General features: G+C 42.4%; 1 protein-coding gene across 9 annotated transcripts in view; it reads left to right on the forward strand.

Moving 5' to 3' along the window:
• The window catches only part of LOC117014346 (myomegalin), a 175784-nt gene that overhangs the window by 25659 nt on the left and 128065 nt on the right, over window positions 1-22060 (forward strand). For all 9 annotated transcript variants that reach the window (XM_033092085.1, XM_033092084.1, XM_033092075.1 and 6 more), the window contains exons 2-3: window positions 8251-8306; window positions 12115-12266. In XM_033092085.1, the coding sequence (XP_032947976.1) occupies window positions 8251-8306; window positions 12115-12266 (208 nt within the window). The remainder of the gene's footprint in view (window positions 1-8250; window positions 8307-12114; window positions 12267-22060) is intronic.

A 22060-nucleotide genomic window follows, 5' to 3' on the forward strand; every position in this document is an offset into this window, starting at 1 on the left:
CCCAGTGCCTTGTGAGTCATGGTTGTTAATGAAAACCCAGGAATACAGAACGCATTGCCGGGACCGAAAGTCCAAAGCACAAGCTAACTTTTAGAAGTGGGTGGACAGCCCATATACCATCCCCGGGTGACGTGACTGAAGCTGAAGCAGGTTATTTTCACATCTTTTTTGAAAGAACGGTATCAATCTTGACTAGCTCAGGGGACGGGGAGGAGAATTTATTAGATATTTGCAAGTCTGATGACCTCCTAGGGCAAAGTGAGGAAAAGAATTACTTGAACTTCCTTTATATTTTTTAAGTACTAAGTGACATCTCTGGACCGTGATGGCTCACGACAAGAAAAATAATGTTAGTGCCTCTTAGGATGGAGCTTAGTGCAGGAGCGAAACAGGTCACAGGACTCCAAGTTGTCACTGATGGCCTGTGACGCTCCCTGTAACTACTGAGGACTTAGCACTCCAGAAAACTACCTCCCAGGGATCCATTTGGCTAAGATCGAGGTCAGTGAATAGATTCTGTCGAGGGAAGGGTGTAATTGTAGCCTGTACGGGAGAAGAGTGGATGTGACTATGTCCGTGCCAAGTCAGCCCACACTTAGAGTGCTGAGGAAACCCCACGAGTGGTGCGCTCCCTTTACTGAGGGGCTTTGCCAATTAAGCATCATCCTAGCTTGCAATTTTATAACGATCGGTCTTGAGATGAGAAAAAATTATAGTCTTGCTGTATTTATTATATTATAGCCTCGCGCTCTGCATCTGTGACTTCTACCCTATTTGCATTTGAATGTATGCTGTTGCAATATTGGTGCCAAGTTAGGGGGGATGGAATGGTATCTGGCAATATCTGGAACATAGATGATGTACTCAGTATCTCTCTTGGCAAGAGAAACAAAGATCTGTGGAGAAGTCTCGGAGCTTATTCACCAATGGCCTTTCCCATTTTTATTGTGTCTATTTCCATCACCTCTCCTGTCTGTGAGTTTATTCCCTTTGTCTGTTGGGGACGATACCAACTGTTATCACAGAAGGGGTTCAGAGAATGTGTGAATATTTGGGGAAATTTGAGTAGAGATAGGGAAGTATAAAATAATGGGTGGCTCACTTTTGAGGGTAGGAGCTATATAAAAAGTCATACTTGCCACTTCCCTTTCAGGATTTTAATCATTTGTCACATGGCATCTATTACACCAGTATTCACATACTCAAGTGTGAGCCGTGTCCACTAGGGATGAGTTGGTGTCCCAAGAAACAAATATGCATCAGGATTTGATTCTAAATCCCATCTCCTTCCCATAGCAGCACTGCTCACCCTTCCTTTCACTTCACTTTCTCAGGGTTCGTTTCCCTGGAGTCAAGCAGGTACAATGGAGGCTCATGTACCCAATAAATATGTTGGTGCAAGTGGGGTGTAGAGGACAGAGTAAAGGTTTGGAGTCAGACAGATACAGTTTTCAAGTTTCCGCACGAACTAGCCAATAAGCTGTATGATCTCGGGCAAATTAACTTGATCCTTCTAGACCTCTTGTTTCCTCATCTAGAAAATTGGGGTTACAGTACCTATTTTATAGGATTGAATGAGATAATGCCTGGAAAGTATTGGGCCCTCAATGAATTGTGGTGGCAGCGTTGGTCGTGGGTGGTGATGGTTGTCCAGATAATGACGATGGTCATTTATAGCAAGATTAGTGTTGAGGAAACTTCAAGTGTAAGAAAACATGTTGAACTGGAAAATTATGCACAGGCAGGTCCAGAGATTGTTTCTAAGTTGGCACTTTCTGTGAAACCCGATCCTTTAAAAATTCTCAGAGCCGGAACTCCACATGTTAAAGAAAGTAGGCCGCCGTTCTCCTTCGTCAGGCCCTTTTCTATCTGCAAGGGCTGAGTATGGATATAAATTAAAAGTATGAAAAATAGATCTTCGACCATTAGAAAGATTTCTTTCATTGGAACTAGACTCTAGGAATGCATGTCAAATGAGCGTTAAGAACATGGGAGTTGGGATGTGTGTTTGGTTCGGTGTCTAATACTGGGGGGACCCTCATAAACGGCAAAACTGAGCAATCTTCCTGTCATTCCCCATATTCCCCCACTGTTTGAGGAGGCCACTCTGAACCTAATCTCTTATATATTTCATCGTTTATTGAGGGCATTCATTAGAAGAGGAATGTAAATCATATCAAAATATATCCCCTAATTTTTTAAAAATAAGACTCAATCTTTTAGTTAAAAAAAAGAAAAAGGAAGATATTCACTTCTATTTTCTACCATTCTAAATACCCAGCCTTTTCACTTCTCCAGATTCTCTGCTGGTCTGTATCTGTAGGCATTTTTACTATAGTGCAAATTAGTCCTGATCTTTTATTGCTACCGTTATTTTAAATCACCTTTGGGCTACATAGTTAGATAAAGCTACAGTGTTTGAGGTGGGAAGGGCAAAGGAAGACATAGTTTCTCCCTTGACTCCCCTTAATACGCCTTCCTGAGGGTTAGAGTTTGGGGGAGGAAGGCTTGGGGAGAGTGACAGGTAAAAAGGATGTTGGAAAGGGTCGTGTTGAGCAGGCTCTGCTCCACTCAGGTGGGAGGGGACGAAATGAAAGCGCTGAACACACCCTCCTTCTCCCGTTTTTTGGGGCCTTTGTCATGTTTTCTTACTTATTCACACCCATCCTTCAAGGCCCAGATTCAATGTCCTCTGTTTTCTGTAGGTTTCCTAGACACCCCTATCCCCAATCAGGACAAAATTAATTGCTATCTCATTTATGTTCTGAAAGCTCTGTTTTAAATCTCATTGTTCTAATAATTATCTCTTTGAATCCTTTCTGCCCCCCCCCCAGTGGACTCTGAGCACCTTGATGACCGAATATATTTTGTTTTCACCTTTATATTTCCAGTGCTTGCCATGTAAGCAACTTCTCAAAAAGGTTTGTGAAATGGAATGAAAAACCCTAAAAACAGCAATCAGAGGCCCAGGGTTTTAGCTTTAAGTTCTGCTATAGCAGATTGTTTTTCCTCCTTCTGAATTTTTGTTTATGATAAGAAAACCATATAAACAGAATTTCGAAAGACAGAAAATGCCTCTGGGAGATGGTCTTTATCCCCCAGGTTTAGATATGTGAAGCAAGCGTGGGGGGGCGGGTGTCAGACTGTGTGGTCCTCCAACAACCTAAGTGCATGTGATTTCTCTGGGGAGGGGCCTGAAAAAAATAACACCCCTTTGGGAGTTTGGACACTCACGTAGGAAGAAATAGCCCTAGGTTAATGATCTAAATAGGTGCGATTGAGAAGGAAAAGGTAATGGGGCCTAGACAGACAGCAGCACCTTAGAAATAGTTTGGGAGTGGCCTTGGTCCTCGGATGTCTCGCACTGTTCATAGGCTTGATGCGCAGCCTGCTTTGTCGTGGTGAAGGTGTGTGACTGCCATCTTGCCATTGCTCATGAATAATATGGTCCATTCACAAGACCCACGGCTCTTCTTAGTCCACAAATCCAACAGGCCAAAACAAGGCCTTAACGCCAAATATGCAGTTTGCAAAGGATGGCCTATGGCGGCCTTACAGAAACTATCTCTCTGCAGGCTCCATCGTGCTGTCACCCTTTGCTGAGGAAGAAAGGCCGAAGTTTCTACCCCTCCCCACGATGTTATGAGAGACTAGACTAGTGGGACAAGCAAGCTGCTCACATCTGGGAAAGGAACTACATTGTGGCCATTTTCGAGCAAAGCAAAATCGAGTGCCATGGTTATTCCTGACATAAGTGAAGCTACTATCCTTAGAAAAATTATTGGGAGAAATTATCATAGCACAGTTTGACAGTATCAGAGTATCAGAGTGCAGCAGATGGCTTTGAGAGAAGCCATTCTTTTCTGAGCATTCTCAACTTAATCACCCTGGAAAACAGTAGGAAAAGCTAGTCAGGTGGAATACGGAATGTGGATGGATTGTTGGAATCTTCAGTGGCTACCTTCATGGCTACTGGTGAGCACATCAAGAAAGTGCGGGTAATAGACCACGCAGAAACTAGGTGGGTGGGTCGTACCTGGAAGATGCTTGGTTCCTCAAATTAAGCAGGAGAGTGTCTTGGTAAAACTAAATAAAAGTAATTTGAGTGGAATTGGAATTCGTATTGACCGATGGATGAGGTAGGGAGAAAAGCATAAGGCTCACGGGGATACGAAAGTCAATTTGGGGAATATAATCAATAATGTTGTCAAGATTTTGTGGGGTATCCAATGGACACTTGTCTCATTAGGGAGACCACCTCAGGGAAGATGTAGATGCCTGACCACTGCACTGTACACCTGGAGCTGAAGCTGAACAATAATGAATGTCAACTATAATTATATATATTCACGAGAAGCAGAGTGCAGCATAAGGAATAGAGACAGTAGAAATGTAATGGCTGTGTGCGATCTCAGAGGGGTAGTAGATTGGGGGAAGGAGGTTATCACTTTGTGAGGGGTATACATGATAAATGTCTAACAATTACAGTGTTTCGTAAACATGAAACTAATAAAAAAAACAATTTAAAAAAATAGGATAAGTCTGGTTGAGGGAACGTATGGTTAATTTATACAGGAAAACAACATTTAAGGTAAAAGCGCCTTGTGGGAAATATTGTATACGCTCATATGTACATCTGTGCAGGAGCACTGTAAGTGCCCCAGTGACCACTCACGAGCTGAGCATGAGTCATTCATGGTCTCATGTTTAAAAAAAGAAATCTAGAAGCACTTGAATTTGAGAAACTAGGACAAAGGATGTACAAGTTTTTTTCCAGACTTGGGTAATACGGAAGAATTTACCAACAAATATTACTGCTTTGGGTGTATGATTGTGTGTGTGTGTGGGGGGGCAAGCTTGGTGTCTGTCTGTAGCATACTCCAATTCTCTTTGTAGTTTGGTTTATCAGATGTCACAAATTGCAGTCCCCTCGTCATCTACCCTGTGTTTCTTCCTGAAGAGCCCCTTCCCTGGGGGAGCATCAAATTCCTCACCAACCTTTTGGAGCAGCTGAGTGAGCCCCACTCGCTGGCAATCAGAGGGAACTTGAGCTGTTAATAGAGTCAAAGTGATTTTTTAAAAAATCTCCTGAGACTACAATAAGCCCATTAACTCAGTACCCATCCAAAGTGACCTCTCTCTATCCTTTCAGTGATTGATTCATCCCAGGCAGGCAGCTAGCTCAGGGTGGCTGTGGGCAGGGTGGAGAAAGTGGGGTGTCTCATGGGACCAATATTCGTGGCCTGGTTGTAACTTGCTCCTGATCTAGAAGGGGGAATCTTTGGAGCCAGGAGGATTGAATGAGATCATGTCTGGCCAGTGCCTCGGATTCTTGGAAAGTATTAAAATGGGTTTTTATAGTGAAGCATCTATCAGAATAGAATTGCATTAATTACTGCAAGAACCCTTAGAAATCCATGCACTTCTACAAATATTTGTGGAAACGGAAGCCCAGAGAGGTAAAAGTGACTTACAAGCCAGTTAGCGGCTTCTGGTCACAAATGAATGAATCATGTACGAAGCCAATAAATGACTCGAGACTGTGTCTTAAGGCGGGAATGAAACTCTGTCTGCACTTGATCTACACCAGGGGGAAGAGCCTCTGAGACCTAAAAGGAGTGAAGCAAGTATCATAAATGAGTGAGTGAGCTGGGACGAGGACCGGGCGTGACAAGGAGAGTGCCAAGCTGGAGAACACATATCTGTTCGGTTTAGAGGCAGCAGGTTATCTCCTGGTGTTTGAAGGCAGGCCGAGCATGGCTAGACCCATTCATTTCCCAAGAGTAGTTAGAAATGGGTCAACTTTGTGTTGACCAAATAAAACATGTCGGATGGGCTGAATTTGGCCCGAGGATGACCCTGCTCCTCGTGGCAGGTGCAGTTACCTAGGGCTGAACGTAACAGAGTCCATCCAATGTGTGACTAGCCGCAGCACCGTAGAAATGTTTTTCCCACAAATTTTTTAGGATATTGTTCTGGCTGATACTTTCAACATCCTTCCCCTGCTGTATCTCAACAGAGGGGAATCCATAAGTAGTATATTCAATTCATCTCTTCCATTGTTCACTGTTAGCAAACGTTTTTAATGAGAAATGGAAAGAGAAAGAGGCAGAGGGCCTGGAAGAACCACAAGCTGGTGATCTGCCTTTGCATAATGAAGAATTGCCAGGTGGTGTGTGGAGACCAATATGCCCTGTCTGGTCCTTTTATGTCTCTCTGGAACTTAACCAAGTGAAGATTTATGCCAAGACCCAGCCCTGAGACAGAGAAGAAAGAACACCACCAGTTTCTAAACAAATGCCAGGCTCTCCCTATGAATGTCTGCTGGCTTTTAAAAAGAGAAACTCTCTAAATCTCCGTCTACAGAATTATTTTTGGAACAACTAACTGGGAGTACCCAGGGTTTAAGGAATAAGCTAAATGTTGAAAGCTTTTCTTTGTAGGATCATGGCAGTCGCTTCTCTGTTTCTCCTTCCCCACACAGCTAGTCTGTTGTCAAAACCGTACCAGCCCTTTGAAAACATTTGTCACTCAGTCCTTCTCTCTTGTGGACTCACAAGACCCCAGTGGCTAAATGCCTCTCAATGTCCCGAAAGGTTTAATACAATCTGCCCTCCTGTCCATTACTCCCCGACCGCACTTCCTACCAGTTACCCCGCGCTCACTCTGCCCAGACACGCTGGCCTCCCTGTGGTTCCCCAAATGCTCTGGCATGTTCCTTCCTAAGAGCCTTTGCACTTGACATCCTCTGCTTAGATTTCCCCCCACATACCACCCTGGCTACGCTTAGTACTTTTCAGAGAAAGCTTGCCTGTTGAAAATTGCCATCCCCTCCTCTTCCCCATACCCCCAGTGCTCCCTATCCCCATTCCCACTTGGGTTTTTTACAGTACTTGTCCCCAGGTGTGACTATCCCTTTTACTTATTTGTTTTCCCTTACTGTAAGTTCCACGGGTGCAGGCATCTTTGTCAGTTTGGTTCGCTGCTACATTCGCAGAGCTTAAAACAGTGCCTTTAGGGTTGGATGGGTGGTTCAGCTGGTTAGAGCGTGAGCTCTGGGCAACGGGGCTGCCGGTTCGATTCCCACATGGGCCAGCAAGCTGCGCCCTCCACAACTAGAATGAAGTCAAAGCTGCCACTCAGCTGCCAGGTGGCCAGATGGCTCAGTTGGTTGGAGAGCGGGCTCTCAACCACAAGGTTGCCGGTTCGACTCCTTGACTCCCGCAAGGGATGGTGGGCTGCGCCCCCTGCAACAAAAGTCCCAGAAGTACACACTGTTCCCCAATAAAGTCCTGTTCCCCTTCCCCAATAAAGTCTTAAAAAAAAAAAAGATGATGCCTTTAAAACATAGTAGGTGCTCAACAGATATTTGTTAGTACATTTTGAGATTTTTTTTGTCCCCCTGATGTGCTAGAGATGGTAGTCTCACTACCCTGGATACACACACGATTCTTGCTACTGAATTGTGGTGTTTTTAACATTTCCATTAAGAGACTTGATCTGTTCTCCATGTCAGTTCTACTTCCTGAACATATCTTGAAATCATTTCCTTCTCTCCATCTCCCGTCTTTGCCTTTATTTAAAACCATCACGACTTCTTGCTTTCCCCATCCACTTCTGCTCCCTCCATGCAGTCTCTCTCAGAGCTGCCAGAATGATCGATCTAAAATCTGCATCTGGTCATTTACCCTTTATTCCCTCATGTGAAATCCATCAGTGGTTTCCCATCACCCTTCACATAAAAGTCAATATCCGTACCCCATCCCACAAGGTAGTGCGTGGTCAGGTGGCGATATTGACTTTTTCTGTGCCTCTTACAGGCCAAGTTCCTTCTCAACTCCGGGTCTTCGCTGTTCCCTTGTGATGGCGTGCTCTCCGGTTTCTGTTTTTCATTTGGTTGACATTCTCTTCATCTCAGCTTAAAGTACCCTTTCTCTGAGTTTCTCTGAGTCTCTCTAGGAATTCAGTGAGTCCACATTTTCCTGCGTAGCATCCACCACATGGTAATTGAATACCTTTGGAAATGTTTACTCAATGGCCATGTCTACGTGGACTTATGAGGATGGGAACTCTTCCTGGGCGGGGTTGTCTTTGGCTCTCCAGCACTTAACACCGATACCAACACATAGTAAGAGCGGAATGAATTCTTGTGGAGAAAAAAATGAAAACAGAATGTAGGTATCTTGACACCCCAGGGACTGGGGACCACGCAGGGTGGTTACCTCATTGACTATGTGTTTCTCTCCACAGAGATTATTTTGCAGAAGATGACGGGGAGATGGTACCCAGCACAAGTCACGCAGCTGGTAAGGAGGCCGTGCGTCTTGCCTTGCTTTATTTTTGTTTTCCTGCTGATCATAAATCCCCTGAATCATGGATCTTCTAAATTCATCATTGCAATGTCCTCAGACTTTTTGTGAATTTCCAGATATGCACATACCGTTGTAGCTTATCATTCTCCACTTTTCCAGCGCAGTGCGGTGAATTAGACCCGAAATACTGAGGTGAACTCTTCATACTTTTAACAATTCTGTACTTGCAAAATTAAGGTCTCTTGTAAAATGGTTAAAGTAGATTCTGCCACTACAATGAAATCTCTGCTGTACTACACCACGAAAATAGGTCTCACGATCGTGTCAAACCCACAAGTGAACTTAAGTGCGAAGAGCTCTCAGTACAGAGCTCATGAAGGAATAAGTACCCGGTAAAGATAATTGCTATTATTAGGGCTTTCATAATAATATCATACCATTACTGCCCTACCATTGGCGAGGGATCTACCTAAACTACAAAACCAAAGTGAAGACAGCTCTCTTCTGGGGATGATTTTTAACAAAAAACGTTTAATCACTTAAGGGTTTTACTTATGTCGCTAAGTGATTTGCCTTGAAGCACACAGATGGTTCATATTCACAGTCTGGAAAAAAGTTTATGATTTGAATTTGTTAAGGACTTCAGATTGTAACTGTGTATGTTAAATCTACAAGTTCCGGGGATCTACCATCCTCCTTTTAGCACCAAGAGCCTCCATTATGAGGTAAAAACGGAAGGACCGGGGCCAAAATGGAAGTGGGATAGAAAAAATGTCCAGTACAGACAAGATAATAGGATGGGTATTTTTATTTGCTATTTCATTTAATCCATAGGAAAGCTCTGTGAGTTAAGTATTATTATGTCCATTTTTAGGGAGACAACAAAGCTCAGCAAAATTGAGAGATTTGCCTGAATTCCCACAATTAGCAAGTGGTCAGGATTTATATCCAAGCTTCAAAAGGTCTTTTCATCCCACTAACCTAACTGTAATGTATTGTTGTTCTGTTTTATCAAATTTTCTTCCTTTTAATAGCCTATTTAATTTCACCTAAATCTGGAAGAAATAATTTTTTTCTAATTTCCTTTCATTGAAATATTTACGTTTTCCTTAGAAATAATCAGAATATTGACAAAAGAGGTGCAATGTTATTATTACTATTATTACTGTTAACCTGTGATCACAGACTGGTATACAATTAACAGAATAACAATTATTTTGTACAAACTGAATCGAAGACAATAGAAAAAATACGACCTCTATCTATAATATGTGCTGGGCACCAATAAAATCAGCTTTAAATTTCTATGCTAATTTAAACTCCTAGACTCTACCAGGTAAGGTTAGTGGTTATTGAAAATACCTTACTATCTAAAAACATACTATCTAAACATACCATCTAAAAACATGCTAATTTTACAAAAATGGAAAGACGCTGTACAGTGCCCAGTTTAAAATCAAATTATATGGCCTTCCATTTCATTTTTTTCCTTTAAAACCAGTGGTATCATGGGGAGTTTAATATAATACTTTTAGACAAGAAAACACTGTACTGGAACCACGCTATTTATCATCATTATTTTCTTCTTCATCTTCATCTTTCTCTTCACCACCATCTCTTCCTGATCCTTTTTTGTCTTCCTCTTCTTCCTTTTCCTGCTTGTTCCTTTTTTCTTTCAGCAGAAAATGCCCTCTTCTGAGCATTTAAAAAAATTCTGACAAGTTGATTGAAGTTATCTGGGGACTTTTTCTTGTGCTCCTTCTGGCAAGTTTGCAGAAAGGAAAAGAAAAAGGGAGGGAGGGAGGGAAGGGAAGGATATTTTCTCCCATCCTGTAGGTTGCCTTTCTGTTCTGTTGACAGGTTTCTGTGCTGAGCAGAAGCTTTTTAGTTTGATGTAGTCCCACTTATATATTTTTGTTTTTGTTGCTGTTTCATTTGGTGCTCATGCATATATGGTTGATTGATTTTTGGCAAAAGAGACCAGAATATACAAGGAAGGAAGGGAGGGAAGGAGGGAGGGAGGAAATGAGGGAGGGACGAAAGGAGGGAAGAAGGGAGGGAGGAAGGAAATTTTAAAAAGGAAAAGAAGCAAAGGAAAGGGGATAACAAAAAGCATGTAATGACATTTTGCCTCTTAGCTCCTTAGGATCTCCTCTACCTAATTAACTTTTCCTCAGTGAAGCATGTCCAGGGCCCATTTTGCTCTCACTTGCACTGACTGTCTGTGGAGCTCGGTGTATTGTGACGGCTATCATTTTTTCTGATTTAGAAAAAAAATTACCCAGTAATAAAGGCTCATTGCTTCCTCCTGTCATCCAAGAAAAGATGTATTTTTCTGTGTCTTCCACTTGAGTCTGCAACCCCCAGTTCACTTCAATCTGAGATCCTCTGTGTGCTATGCTTGAGGGAAGCCCTGGATTTCTTGTTCTTTCAGTGGTTTTCCTCAAAGGCAGGCCTAGGGTTTGTAGCAGTTTAGCTTTCATTGGCTTCTCCCAGGGCAAGGCTTCCTTTGATGACATCTCTGCTTCTTTGCCTGGTTTTTCATAACTCTTTGGCCTATGGCAGCCCCGTCAGTGTTAAAATAACACAGTGTTAGCTTACCGTTAGGAAGGTTGAGTGGAGAGAACATGGTTCTTCCAGGGTTTAGAAATGGAATCTTGGTCAAGCAAACTCTCTGAACCTTCATTTACTCATCTATAAAATGGATTTCATAATCACGCCAATCTCATTCACCGGTTGCAGTAACTTTATAAATGAAATAATTCATGTGAAACTGTTTTGTAACCTGCAATGCCAGTTAAAGATGCTGGTTGTTATAACTGTTATTATTCCTAAATGATAACCTGAAAGATTCTCCACAGAGAGATTTGTAAATATTTCTTATCTAATAGTTTGACGTAAAAAAAAATAAAAAAAAAAAAAAGAATATCTGTTATCTTTGGTCCTGTGCTGAGCCACCCTAAAACTTAGTGGCTTAAAACAGGGGTCAGCCAATTTTTGTAAATAAAGTTTTATGGCAACATACTCATGTCCATTCATTTGCATACTGTCTGTGCCTGCTTTGAGTGACAGAGGCAGAGCTGAGTAGTTGTGACAGAGATGGTATGGGCCGCGAGCCTGCAATATTTATGTCTGGCCCTTTAAGAAAAAGTTTGCCCACCTGAGGCTTAAACCAATGATTTATTATTTCTCACAATCCTGTGTGTTGGCAAACTAGGCATTTCTTCTGCTGGTGTCAGTTGGGATTACTCAAAAAGCTGCAATCTTCTGACAGCTTGCAGGGGCCAAGCGTCCAAGAGGCTTCACCTAAGTGTCTGGCAGTTGGTTACTGGCTGTCAGTTGAGACATCTCCACTCCTCCTATACGTGGCCTTTCTTCCTCCGGGAGGGCGGATTGGGCTACTTCACAGCATGGCGGTCTTGGGATTCTAAGAAGGCCAGAACAGAAACGCAAAGCTTCTCGAGGCCTGGTCTCTGGATCTCATACAGTGGCATTTTCCTCGTAGTCTCATGTTCAGAGCAAGTCACTAGGCCAATCTAAATTCAAGGGGTGGAGAAATAAACACTTCTTGATGGAGAAGCAGGTACATCAAATCACAATGGGGCATGGGCGTAAACGAGTGTGTTTCACTGGAGACCACCGTTAGTATGATTTACCATAGGTTGCTGTATATGAACTGCTTCTATGTGGCCTAGAATTGGTTGGTGTTTTGCAAAAACCAAATTCTGTTGGCTTATGTAGGTGAGAATGATCGTAACGCCGCCATTATATAAAAGTTTTTGTTGTTCTATTTCCCCGGCAGCTTTTCTTAGTGACACTAAAGACCGAGGCCCTCCAGCACAGTCACAGATCTGGAGAAGTGGCGAGAAGGTCCCCTTTGGGCAGACACATTACCTGAGAGCATTTGAAAAGCCCCCTCAGGTGCACACCCAGGCTCTTCGAGACTTTGAGAAGGTAAGTCCCATGGGTGGATAATTGTTTTCCCAAGTAGAAGGAGTACCATGGGGTAGTGAGGTCTCAGGAAAATACGACTGATGGCTTAGTCTGGATTGTGGGCATTCTTATCAGAATGCTCTCTTTTAAGAGCATATGTCCCCAAAAGCATCTGTAGTGCAAGCTGTGTGCTGAGTGCTGTGGTTTGTGGGCAGAGATTCTGCCTTACCATTTCCACCCCTGGTTTACTTCTCAGATCAATTCAGGAAGGTTACATGGCACCCTGAGACTCTATAGCTGGACAGCAGTGAGCCCAGGGGACCTAGTCCAGTCGGCTGGCGTTATATTCTCCGTAGCTGGCTTGGACCACTCTACCTGTCTGGATACTGTTGGCAGCAGGAGATGCCTCAGCCACAACCATTTGCTTCTCAACAAGAATCTGTCATCATTGCTCAAAACTGATTCAACTCTTTTGTTGTTGTTTTTTGGGGATGTCCTTCACAGCTTTATTTGTAATAGTCAAAAATTAGAAAAAAACCCAGATGTCTATCAACGGGAGAAGGGGTAACCTTTAGTGTATTCATATAGTTGGAAACTACTTAGCAATAAGAGGAAAGAGCTACTGGTTCATACAACAACATGGATGACTGTCACAGGCAAGAGAAGCCAGACACGAAGAGTACGTCCTGTGTGATACCACAGGTGGACATACAGGTGTGCGCACAAAGTGTGGAAACGTTTGCGTTAGATGTTAATGCTCACCAGAAAGTATCCATTACAGAAAAGATGCTACACAATCAACTAGTCAAAATAACTCAAACGTTAGCCCCCTGTGGCAACGAATGCAATAGACACACAAATGCGGAGATGGAGGTGAAGCCTGGGCCCAACCAAGACCCTTAAAGCTGCTGCCACTTTAGAGGTCCATCCCGTCAGCCAGAGGCCATTGCTCTGTCGACAGGGCACTGTTCCTCAAGGAAATCCACCAGCTCCTTGGTAGCAAGTTGACTACACTGGGTGCTTCCAAGAACAGTCAGTGCTTCCTTCTCACAAGATTAGACACCTATTCAGGGGATGACTTGCCTGCCCACAGAGCTTCAGGTAGCACCACTGTCTGGGGGCTTAGCGAGTACCCGTTCCACTAGCATGGAATTCCACGCAACACAGCATACCATCAGGGAATCCACTTCGCAGCTAAGGAGGTTCAGGAGTGGGCCCGTGGCCGTGGCATACACTGGTCATATTGCACACTGCACCATGCAGGGGCAGCTGGGCAGGCTGAGTACTGGAAGGGCCTGTGGAAGGTGCAGTTGAAATGTCAGCTTAGAGGCAGTGTTCTGTGAGGGTGGAGTGCCATCCTCCAGGCTGCAGCGCATGCACTGAATCTGAAACCTTTATATGATGCTGTGTTTCCAATAGGAGGATGAATACCTGGAGCTCAGGAACCAAGGAACTCCTGCACTCGACACCATTCCCTTATCCTTGGATTTGGCCAAGAGCCAAATGACTGATAATATAATCCAGGTCCCCAGTTCCCTGTGATCTGGACTGATCCCAGGAAGGCTATATGATAGAACCCATCTCCTGGCATTTATATAGCCTGGAAAGAGCACCCAAGATTTCATAAACAACCCCCCCCCCTACCCTGCCCCCCCCCCCCCCCCCCCCCCCCCGCTAAAAAAGGAAACAGCTCTCTGGTGCCCCCTGGGGGTTACCCAGGGGTGGGGCCACACAGGAGTACAGTGTAAACATGCCCTGAGATATGTGGGGTTCTTTCATTATTGAATTGATAGTTTTTGACATAAAATAATAAAATTCCATTTTCAAGAAAGGGGTAATAAAGCAGGATTGACATGGGTTTCCCCTGTCTTCCCTCAGTTTGTGAATAGAAATGTTTCCCTAAGACCTAATGCGTATCCTACCAGATTTTCCTGTGGACCCAGAAGATGCTCCATGTCACGTGTGCCTGAGAATTAAACAGCCTGTTATTGCTTTGGTTTTGTTAGTGCCCACAGTTGTCATGGATACTGGTTTGTGTGGTTTTTTTTAAAGACAGCGAGTTTGCAGGAATATTAAGTGGCTAATTGACGACTAAACCTCTGAACAGCTGTGTAGTGCTGATAGTGGGAGTGGGGGTGGTAACACCCCAACCCCTTCCTCTTTTTGCACCTTTTGATTCTGCTTCAGTGGGTGCCCTCTGAAAGGCAGTCTGCCTGCATGTTCCTTTCGGTTGAGAGGTGATTTGGAACGTACCGTGTTTCCCCAAAAATAAGACTGGGTCTTATATTCATTTGTGCTCCAAAAGACGCATTAGGGCTTATGTTCAGGGGATGCCATCCTGAAAAATCATGCTAGGGCTGATTTTCCGGTTAGGTCTTATTTTCGGGGAAACACGGTAGATGTGAGGGGTGTCTCCTCCGCTGAGGGACTGAATGGCCGGAGGCTGTGAGGAGAGGGGAAATGAACTGGGTGACAAACAGAGGCGACCTCACTTTCCAGTGTGGAGTTCCAAGGCTTTTCTCTTAGCATCCTGGTCTCATATCCTGATTAGTCCTTACTTCTCCATGCTGAGAACCACTGACAGAGACGGAGCTAGGACACAGAGAAAAGACCAATTGAGATTATTTTAAATCTCTCCCCTATGTGTCAAGTAATAAATACCAATGAGGCAATGATACACTTTTTTGTCAGAAAGGTCATTGCCAGGGCTCAGAAGTTGTGACTTTTTCAGGGTCATAGAGTTTATGGACCATGATCATAAATCCTGACAGGTTATTGGGTTGGAAAGATTTTTACATAGAAATGGTGTTGAGGAAAACTTCTTATACGCTTTCTCACTTAATCACAGTACCCACGCCACGCCCAGCACATGTGGGCTGAGTGAGACTAGAGCAGATAATACTAGCTCGCATGTCCTGATACTTTCTTTGTGTCAGGTACTATTTTAAGTATGTGCAGTATTATCTCATCTAATGTGTATGACAACCCTGTGAAGAAAGCATGATTATTACCCCAGTTTACAAGTGAGGCAATAAAGGCAAAACAAGTAACAAAGGAACCAACCCAATGTCTCATAATGTGGGCCTGAAACTACTTGTCAATTTTGTGACGGAAAATAGTACTTTCTAGATCAGGGAGCTCAGCTAGAGAAAGCTTGGTGGTAATGGGAGTGGACTATTAGCTCCTACTTAGGTGGCCACAGCGTGCAATTCTGTCTTCTCTACGTAAATTGGAAATCTCCTTTGATCTCCCAGTACTCTCCATCACATGGTTGTTTTTTTTTTGGTGTTTTTTTTCAAATTGGCTTTTTTCCACATGGTTTTTATTCCATTAATTCTGAACTGCTTGCAATTCACCGCGGTGTCATACTTACCAGTCTTTGTTCTGCCTGGAATACCTTTTCTCTCCTATTCTTTACCTGGTTAAAGCCTACTCATCCTTCAAGTTTCAGCGCAGGTGCCATTTCCTTTCTTTTTCTTTCTTCTTTTTGTTTTTTTAGGATACCTTCCCTGACTCTCCAATCTCAAAATATATACCCTGGCTCTAAGCTCTTCAAGGGTCAAAAATACCTCTTGCTCATCCTTTTCTACTCTCTAGAATCTAGCACAATGCCAGTACATAGTATGTGCTCAGTAAACATATATCAACTAAACCAAACTTGTTGGATTTGGAGTTTCCTGGCCTATTTTCTTCCAGTCAGTTCGACTGAATTTGTGTTCCCCTAGCCTCTAATCAGAATTCACTGCATGTATTCATAGTTGAGTGGTTCTAAGGAGGATATTGGTGTACTCATTGATTGGTTAGGTAGGAAACTGGGAAGTCAAGAGAAGTACATTTGTTTTATAGCAATAAGTTTAAAGGAAGACCATTTTCCATCTCAATTGGGATGATAAAATTATACACAGAAAATAAGAGAAAGAAGCAGAGACCTTCTGAAATACTTGACAGGACTTACGAAGAAGATCATAATAGTAGCTAATAATAATAAATATTTATTGAGTGTTCATTAGACACTAGGGACTCTTCTAGATATTTAATATATTTTATTTTAGCTATTTTTCAGTTTGTTTTCCTAACTTATGAGATAGATATTACTACACTTATTAGACCAGTAAAGAGACCAAGGCTCAAATAACTTACCTAAAGCTATACAGGTTTAAAGTGGCAGACTCAAGATAACTCCAGTGATTTCCAAGGTTCTTAGAGAAATGAGAGGACCATGAAGAGAAAGAGACTGCATGGGTGGAGTGTGTGCACGTGGTTTTATACATAGACTCAAAATGGCAGATGCTATGGAAAAGCTATGGCGGGGTGGGGGTCTGTGGCCATAAGGTCTAGAGGGGACCTCTGCCGCTCTCTCCTGTTTACACATTTTCTAATAATGTTGTCTTCAACATGAAAATGCCACCATAACCAACTGCAATGCTTGCCTAATTATAGCCTGAAGCCAGCTTTCCCTGGTAGTCTGAATCCAGCCACAGTGAGTCAGGCTGATGAGGCCCCACCCATTCCAGCAAATTCTTCCACTTGGATTTGAAGTGTGTGTGTGTGTGTGTGTGTGTGTGAGTGAGAGAGAGAGAGAGAGAGAGAGAGAGAGAGAGAGAGAGAGAGAGAGAGAGAGAGAGAGATGGCGGGGGGGACAAGTTCTAAAAGGGACTTTTCTACCTTTATAGAGATCTGAGTTATCAGAGTCTGGATTTCCTGTTCTAGTTTAGGTGAATCTGAATCGTGTCACTGCTGCTCTTAGGTCAGCAATTTCAGTGCTTCTGGAGTGTTTCTCTGTAATTACAGCCTTGGAAAATGAATACTGTCGGTGAAACACGTTTTCATTTTCTTTCTTAAATAGCATTTATGCTCCCAAAACCACAGTGCCCCAAGCCTACTGGTTTTGTTTTCACCAGTGTTTTGAGACATTTAAGAAGTTATTAGATGAGAAGGGAAGTAGGGGGAAATCCTAAACTTTCAGCAACTGTAAGCACAGAATTTTCTTCTTTTTAAACATGACTTTTCAGAGTCATTCCACACAGTCATTCCACAGAACTTCAGCTACGTTTTCATTCCTAAGTGGTATAGCCAAAGGTATCTATCAACTCAATCATCTTTTAAGAGCTGTAAATAAAAGAAATCATTCTGAGTGCTGTGGAGGATACAGAAATTACAAGTTACCATTTCAAAGAGTTTACAATCTGATTAGGGGCAAACGACATTTAAAGTATACAAGATTTAATTTAAATAACATCTAAGGCAACAGTGGCAGAGATATCACAAGACTAGAGTAATTGCCAAACGAATGTATGTCTTTAAAACCTAAACGTTAGCAAAACATTTTTTAAATTTGTATTCATATATACATATGTATATATATTTCTCTTTTTCACTGTATGAAGAAAAGTTCTGTCTTTCTTCCTATGGACCTGGAAGAATTTTATTCCAACAATAATCTCCATTCTAAAAATAAAGTTTTGAAATAGCAACAAAAATAATGATACCAATTAATATTTATTGAGTGCTTATAGTGTGCAGTCTTCTGAGGTTGGTATAACCATTATTTTTATTGGTTCAGAGAGGGACACTGAACCTGGAAAAAGACTAGTGGTTACTAGGAAGCGCTAGAGCTGGGATTTGAACAAAAGTGTACTGATTCCAGAACTGAACTTTTAGCCACACTTTTATTATGCCTCTTGAGGGACAACAGATCCCTTATTCATTTGTTTCTTTATCCACTCATCCCCAGAGTAGTGGATCCTGTGTGCTAGGCTCTATTCTAGCTGTTAAATGCACAATGATCACGTACGAATGTATAAAAAAAAACTGTATGTTCAAGGATGACTGTTTATTTCAGTATTTTTATACTAATAAAATATTAGAAATAATCTAACGATCCATCAAAGAGAGGGGCGATTGTTTCAAGTATGGTATATACATACACTAGAACATCATAGAACATTGCCCTGGCTTGGAAGGGTATCCGTAATAATAGATTTAAGATTAAACAGCAAAACAACAACAAGTTGACTGAGTATTTCATAAAAGAAGATCTCATTTTTGAGAGACAGAAAAATAGAAATGTCTGGCAGGATAGACACCAAAAGGTTAATGGTGATTATGTCTGGATGATGGGATTAGCCATATTTTTTGCCTTCTTTATTAACTTTCTGTCATATCGGAAGTTTTAATCACATGTTCATTTCATTTATCTAGTTATGGAACAGATGTTTCTAAAGCGTTTACTATGTAGTACACAGCATAATGTCTTAAGTACTGCAAATGTAAATAATGAGTAGGCAAACATGGCTCCTGCCTTCATAGAGTTTACAAACCAGCCAATTACAACAGAAGGTAATCATTATGCTAAAAGTAAAGACTGTTACACAATCTATAGCTGGGTAACCTAACTCAGCTCCCTAACTATAGCTCCCAACCTAACTCAGTCCGAAGGGGTGGGAGAATTCAGGGAGAGTTTCCTAGGAGAAACTACATCTAACTGGGGACCAGAAGGAAGAGTAAGAAATAGCCACTAATATGGACTCTGGGAGTGGGAGAATTTCCTTGCAGAGGAAACAGCACGAATCAAGACTCAGATGAAAGAAAGAACTATAATAAGTTACTATGTCTTAGGGTGTGGGTGCTGGAAATGTGGAGAAGAGTTGAGACTGGAGGAAAAGGGAGAGAGCGAAGCCGATATGCAGCCTTGCAAGTTATGTGAAGGCTTTTAAATTTTATTGGAGCTCAATGGGGAGGCTTGGAAAGCTTTTAAACATGGAGGTGACATTTTAGAAATGTCCCCTTGGCTTCTGTTCTGGACTCTGGATTGGAGGAGTCAAGTCAAAGGCAGAGAGAGCAGTTAGGAGGCTGTAGGCAAAGGTGGGTAGTAAGACAGTATAGGACTTATGGACACGGACGGATGAAAGAGACATTTCAGAAGCAGAAGTGACAGGACTACGTGATTGATTGGATATACGACCAATGATGGGAAAGAAGCCCAAATACGACCAACTGCCAGTTCATCTCTGCATTTTCATTCCAGGTTGTCACCTGTTGTACACTCCCAGAAAAGTGGTACACTTTTCCCTTAATAACATGATTTATTTATTCAAAATCTTTCTTTTCTGTTAGAATCTCAGCTCCATGATCCCAGAGACAGGGTTTGTGTCGTTCAGTACTAGATATAATCATTAGCATAGAGCCTAGTTATAGTAGACGTGCCTTTTCTTTTTTCGTTGTCTTTCGGATGAATGAATGATGTCACTCTTTCTTGCTCGGGCAACTACTAGGTGATGCCACCCATTGAGAAAGGGAACAACTGGAGCGGGCACATGTAGTTCTTTCATAATCACTAAAACCATAGTAGCAAAGACCAAAGCCAGTAAAGTGATTTTCATGTTTGGAAGAAAATTAAGGAGATGCTCCCCGTTCTTAAGGAACGCAAAATCTAATTGGGGAGACAGTCAGACAGATACTGGTAATAATGATGCTAACAGAAGTACTTGGAGGTGCCCTAACCCAGGCTTTAGGATCAGATAGGCTTTCCTTGAGTAGGTACTGTCTCAGCCAAGTCCTTAAGGGTGAATTGGAGGTAGTCCAGTCAGCGCTGAGTGGGAGGTGAAGAGCCGTGCTGACATTCCAGGCGAACACTGATACCCGTGGAAAGTCCTGGAGGCAGCGGAGAGCCTAGTGAGTTCAGAAACAGGACGCTTTTTGTCATGGCTGGAGCTCTAGCGTGTTGACTGAGGTTCAAGTTGGCAGTGTCTCCTCCGTACTCCTGGTCAAAGCCTTGTTGTTGCAGCCAGGGTCGTTCATGTTATACTGTGAACGCTTAGCTCTTATGCCTAGCGAAGGTCTTCATTGGGCATTTGAAATCGCCTTCTTTCCTAGAGAAGGATGGAGAAAAGATTATTGCAAAGCTAGAAAAAGTGGGGACGCCATCCCTGCCTATGTTCCCCTTGACTCTTGGAAGCTCAGCCAATAATCTTCCTGGGTTGAACCAGTTGTGAGGCAACAGCACCAAATCCTGCTGGTGTCGATCGAGCCAAACTGATGGAGAACCTTCTTTGGAGCCTGGGGAGTCCTTGGGAGCTGCCAGCTTCAGGGCCGCTCAACTGTCATCGCTGTCGTGGAGCTTCTTGAACGGTCTCTGACAGCCCGATTTCTGGCGGGGCCATTTATTTTTGGTGGTCAGGGAGTTATTTGTTTTGGTTTGGTTTTATATAGTTCATAGGGATCCGATGAGATGGTGACTACCATCACCTTGTTATTCCAGAGTTGGGGGTGGTGCGGGTGTGGGGGAAGGCAGCGGGAGAATCATCTGAACCCCTGTCCGTTATCCGCCTAAGATGGGGTTGTTTATCCACCTCATGTAACAGCGCTGCTGTTCGCTCCCATTATCAGGCCAGTTATTTCAAAAAAAGGCCGTGTTGACGAGGGGAATCCGTGTGCTTCTGAGTTTTAGGAGAGAAAATGGGATGCTATCATTAATATTGTAGTACTTAAAAGACTCTGGACCTTCAGGGATGATGCTGAAATTTCAGGAACAGCGTTTCAGAAGACACGTTTGTGTATGGTGCCATCCAAAAGAAAGAAACCCAGGTCTTTGTAGAATCGGCAGTCTGCTCTCCAAGGCAGGCATCCACGGTTGGTTTCTGGAACACAGGGCTGAAATCCTGGGTGGAAGTAAAGGGTCGATGAGTGGAAGACCAAATTCACTGACTTGGGTTGACATTTTCCTCGTTAGAATGGTCTGCAAAAGTTACATGTATTCTTCAGGTCGGCCTAATGAGTATGTTGTTTCTGTGTCAAAATACAGTGGGTCATGTTTTCTTTCTGTTTTATCAGAGGATTGTAACAAAACTTTAACTTGATAAAAATAGTAACTGTGAATTTTCAATATTGAGTACTACTTAGAGGATACATCACCTAACCTTTATGTCAGGACCCCATAATCCAAGCAGGATTCATATACAGAACATTTCAAAATGATCAGTTCTAAGCCATTTGCTTTTAACTGCATTGAATTGAGTTTGAACTGTATCATTATCATAAAACAAATCCTTTGTCAATAGCAAAGGACCGGGCAAGTTACTTCTCCCAGCTTGGGTTTCTTTCTTCTTCTTTTTTAAAATAGCAGCTATATGGAAATATAATTTACATTCTATAAAATTCACCTCTTTAAAGTGTGTGATTCCATGATTTTAGTATATTCACTGAGTTGTGCAAACAGTGACCGCTGTCTAGTTACAGAACATTTTCATCACTCCCAAAAAACCTCATACCCACTAGCAGTCATTCCTTCTTCCCCGTCCTTCCAGCTGCTGGAAACCACTCATCTACATTTTCTCTCTATGGATTTGCCTTTTCTGAATGTTTCCTATAAACGGAATCATGCAACCTGTAACTTTTTGTGCCTGGCTTCTCTCACATTAGTACATGTAGTGTTTTCAAGGTTTATCCCAGGTGTCGCGTGTATCAGTATTTCATTACTTTCTATAGGTGACTAATATTCCATTTTATGTACTAAATCCACTAATGGAATCCATTAGTGGACTAATATCCACCTTATATACTAAAGTTTGTATATCTATTCATCAGTTGGTGGAGATTTGGGATACTTCTACTTTTGTGGCTATCGTGAATAATGCTTCTGTGAACACTCCTGTGCAGACAGTAATTATATCCAGTTAATTTTGTAAGACAAGTGCAACTCATTCAAAACAGCCAGGAATTAAACTTTTAAATTCCTGCAACTCAGATTTTATTAAAAAAAAAAAAAAAAGCATAGGGACTCCCAGACACGTCGATGTATTGTAAATAAAATAGTT

This window comes from Rhinolophus ferrumequinum, chromosome 22 (assembly GCF_004115265.2).
Source record: "Rhinolophus ferrumequinum isolate MPI-CBG mRhiFer1 chromosome 22, mRhiFer1_v1.p, whole genome shotgun sequence".
Taxonomy (NCBI): Eukaryota; Metazoa; Chordata; class Mammalia; order Chiroptera; family Rhinolophidae; genus Rhinolophus; species Rhinolophus ferrumequinum.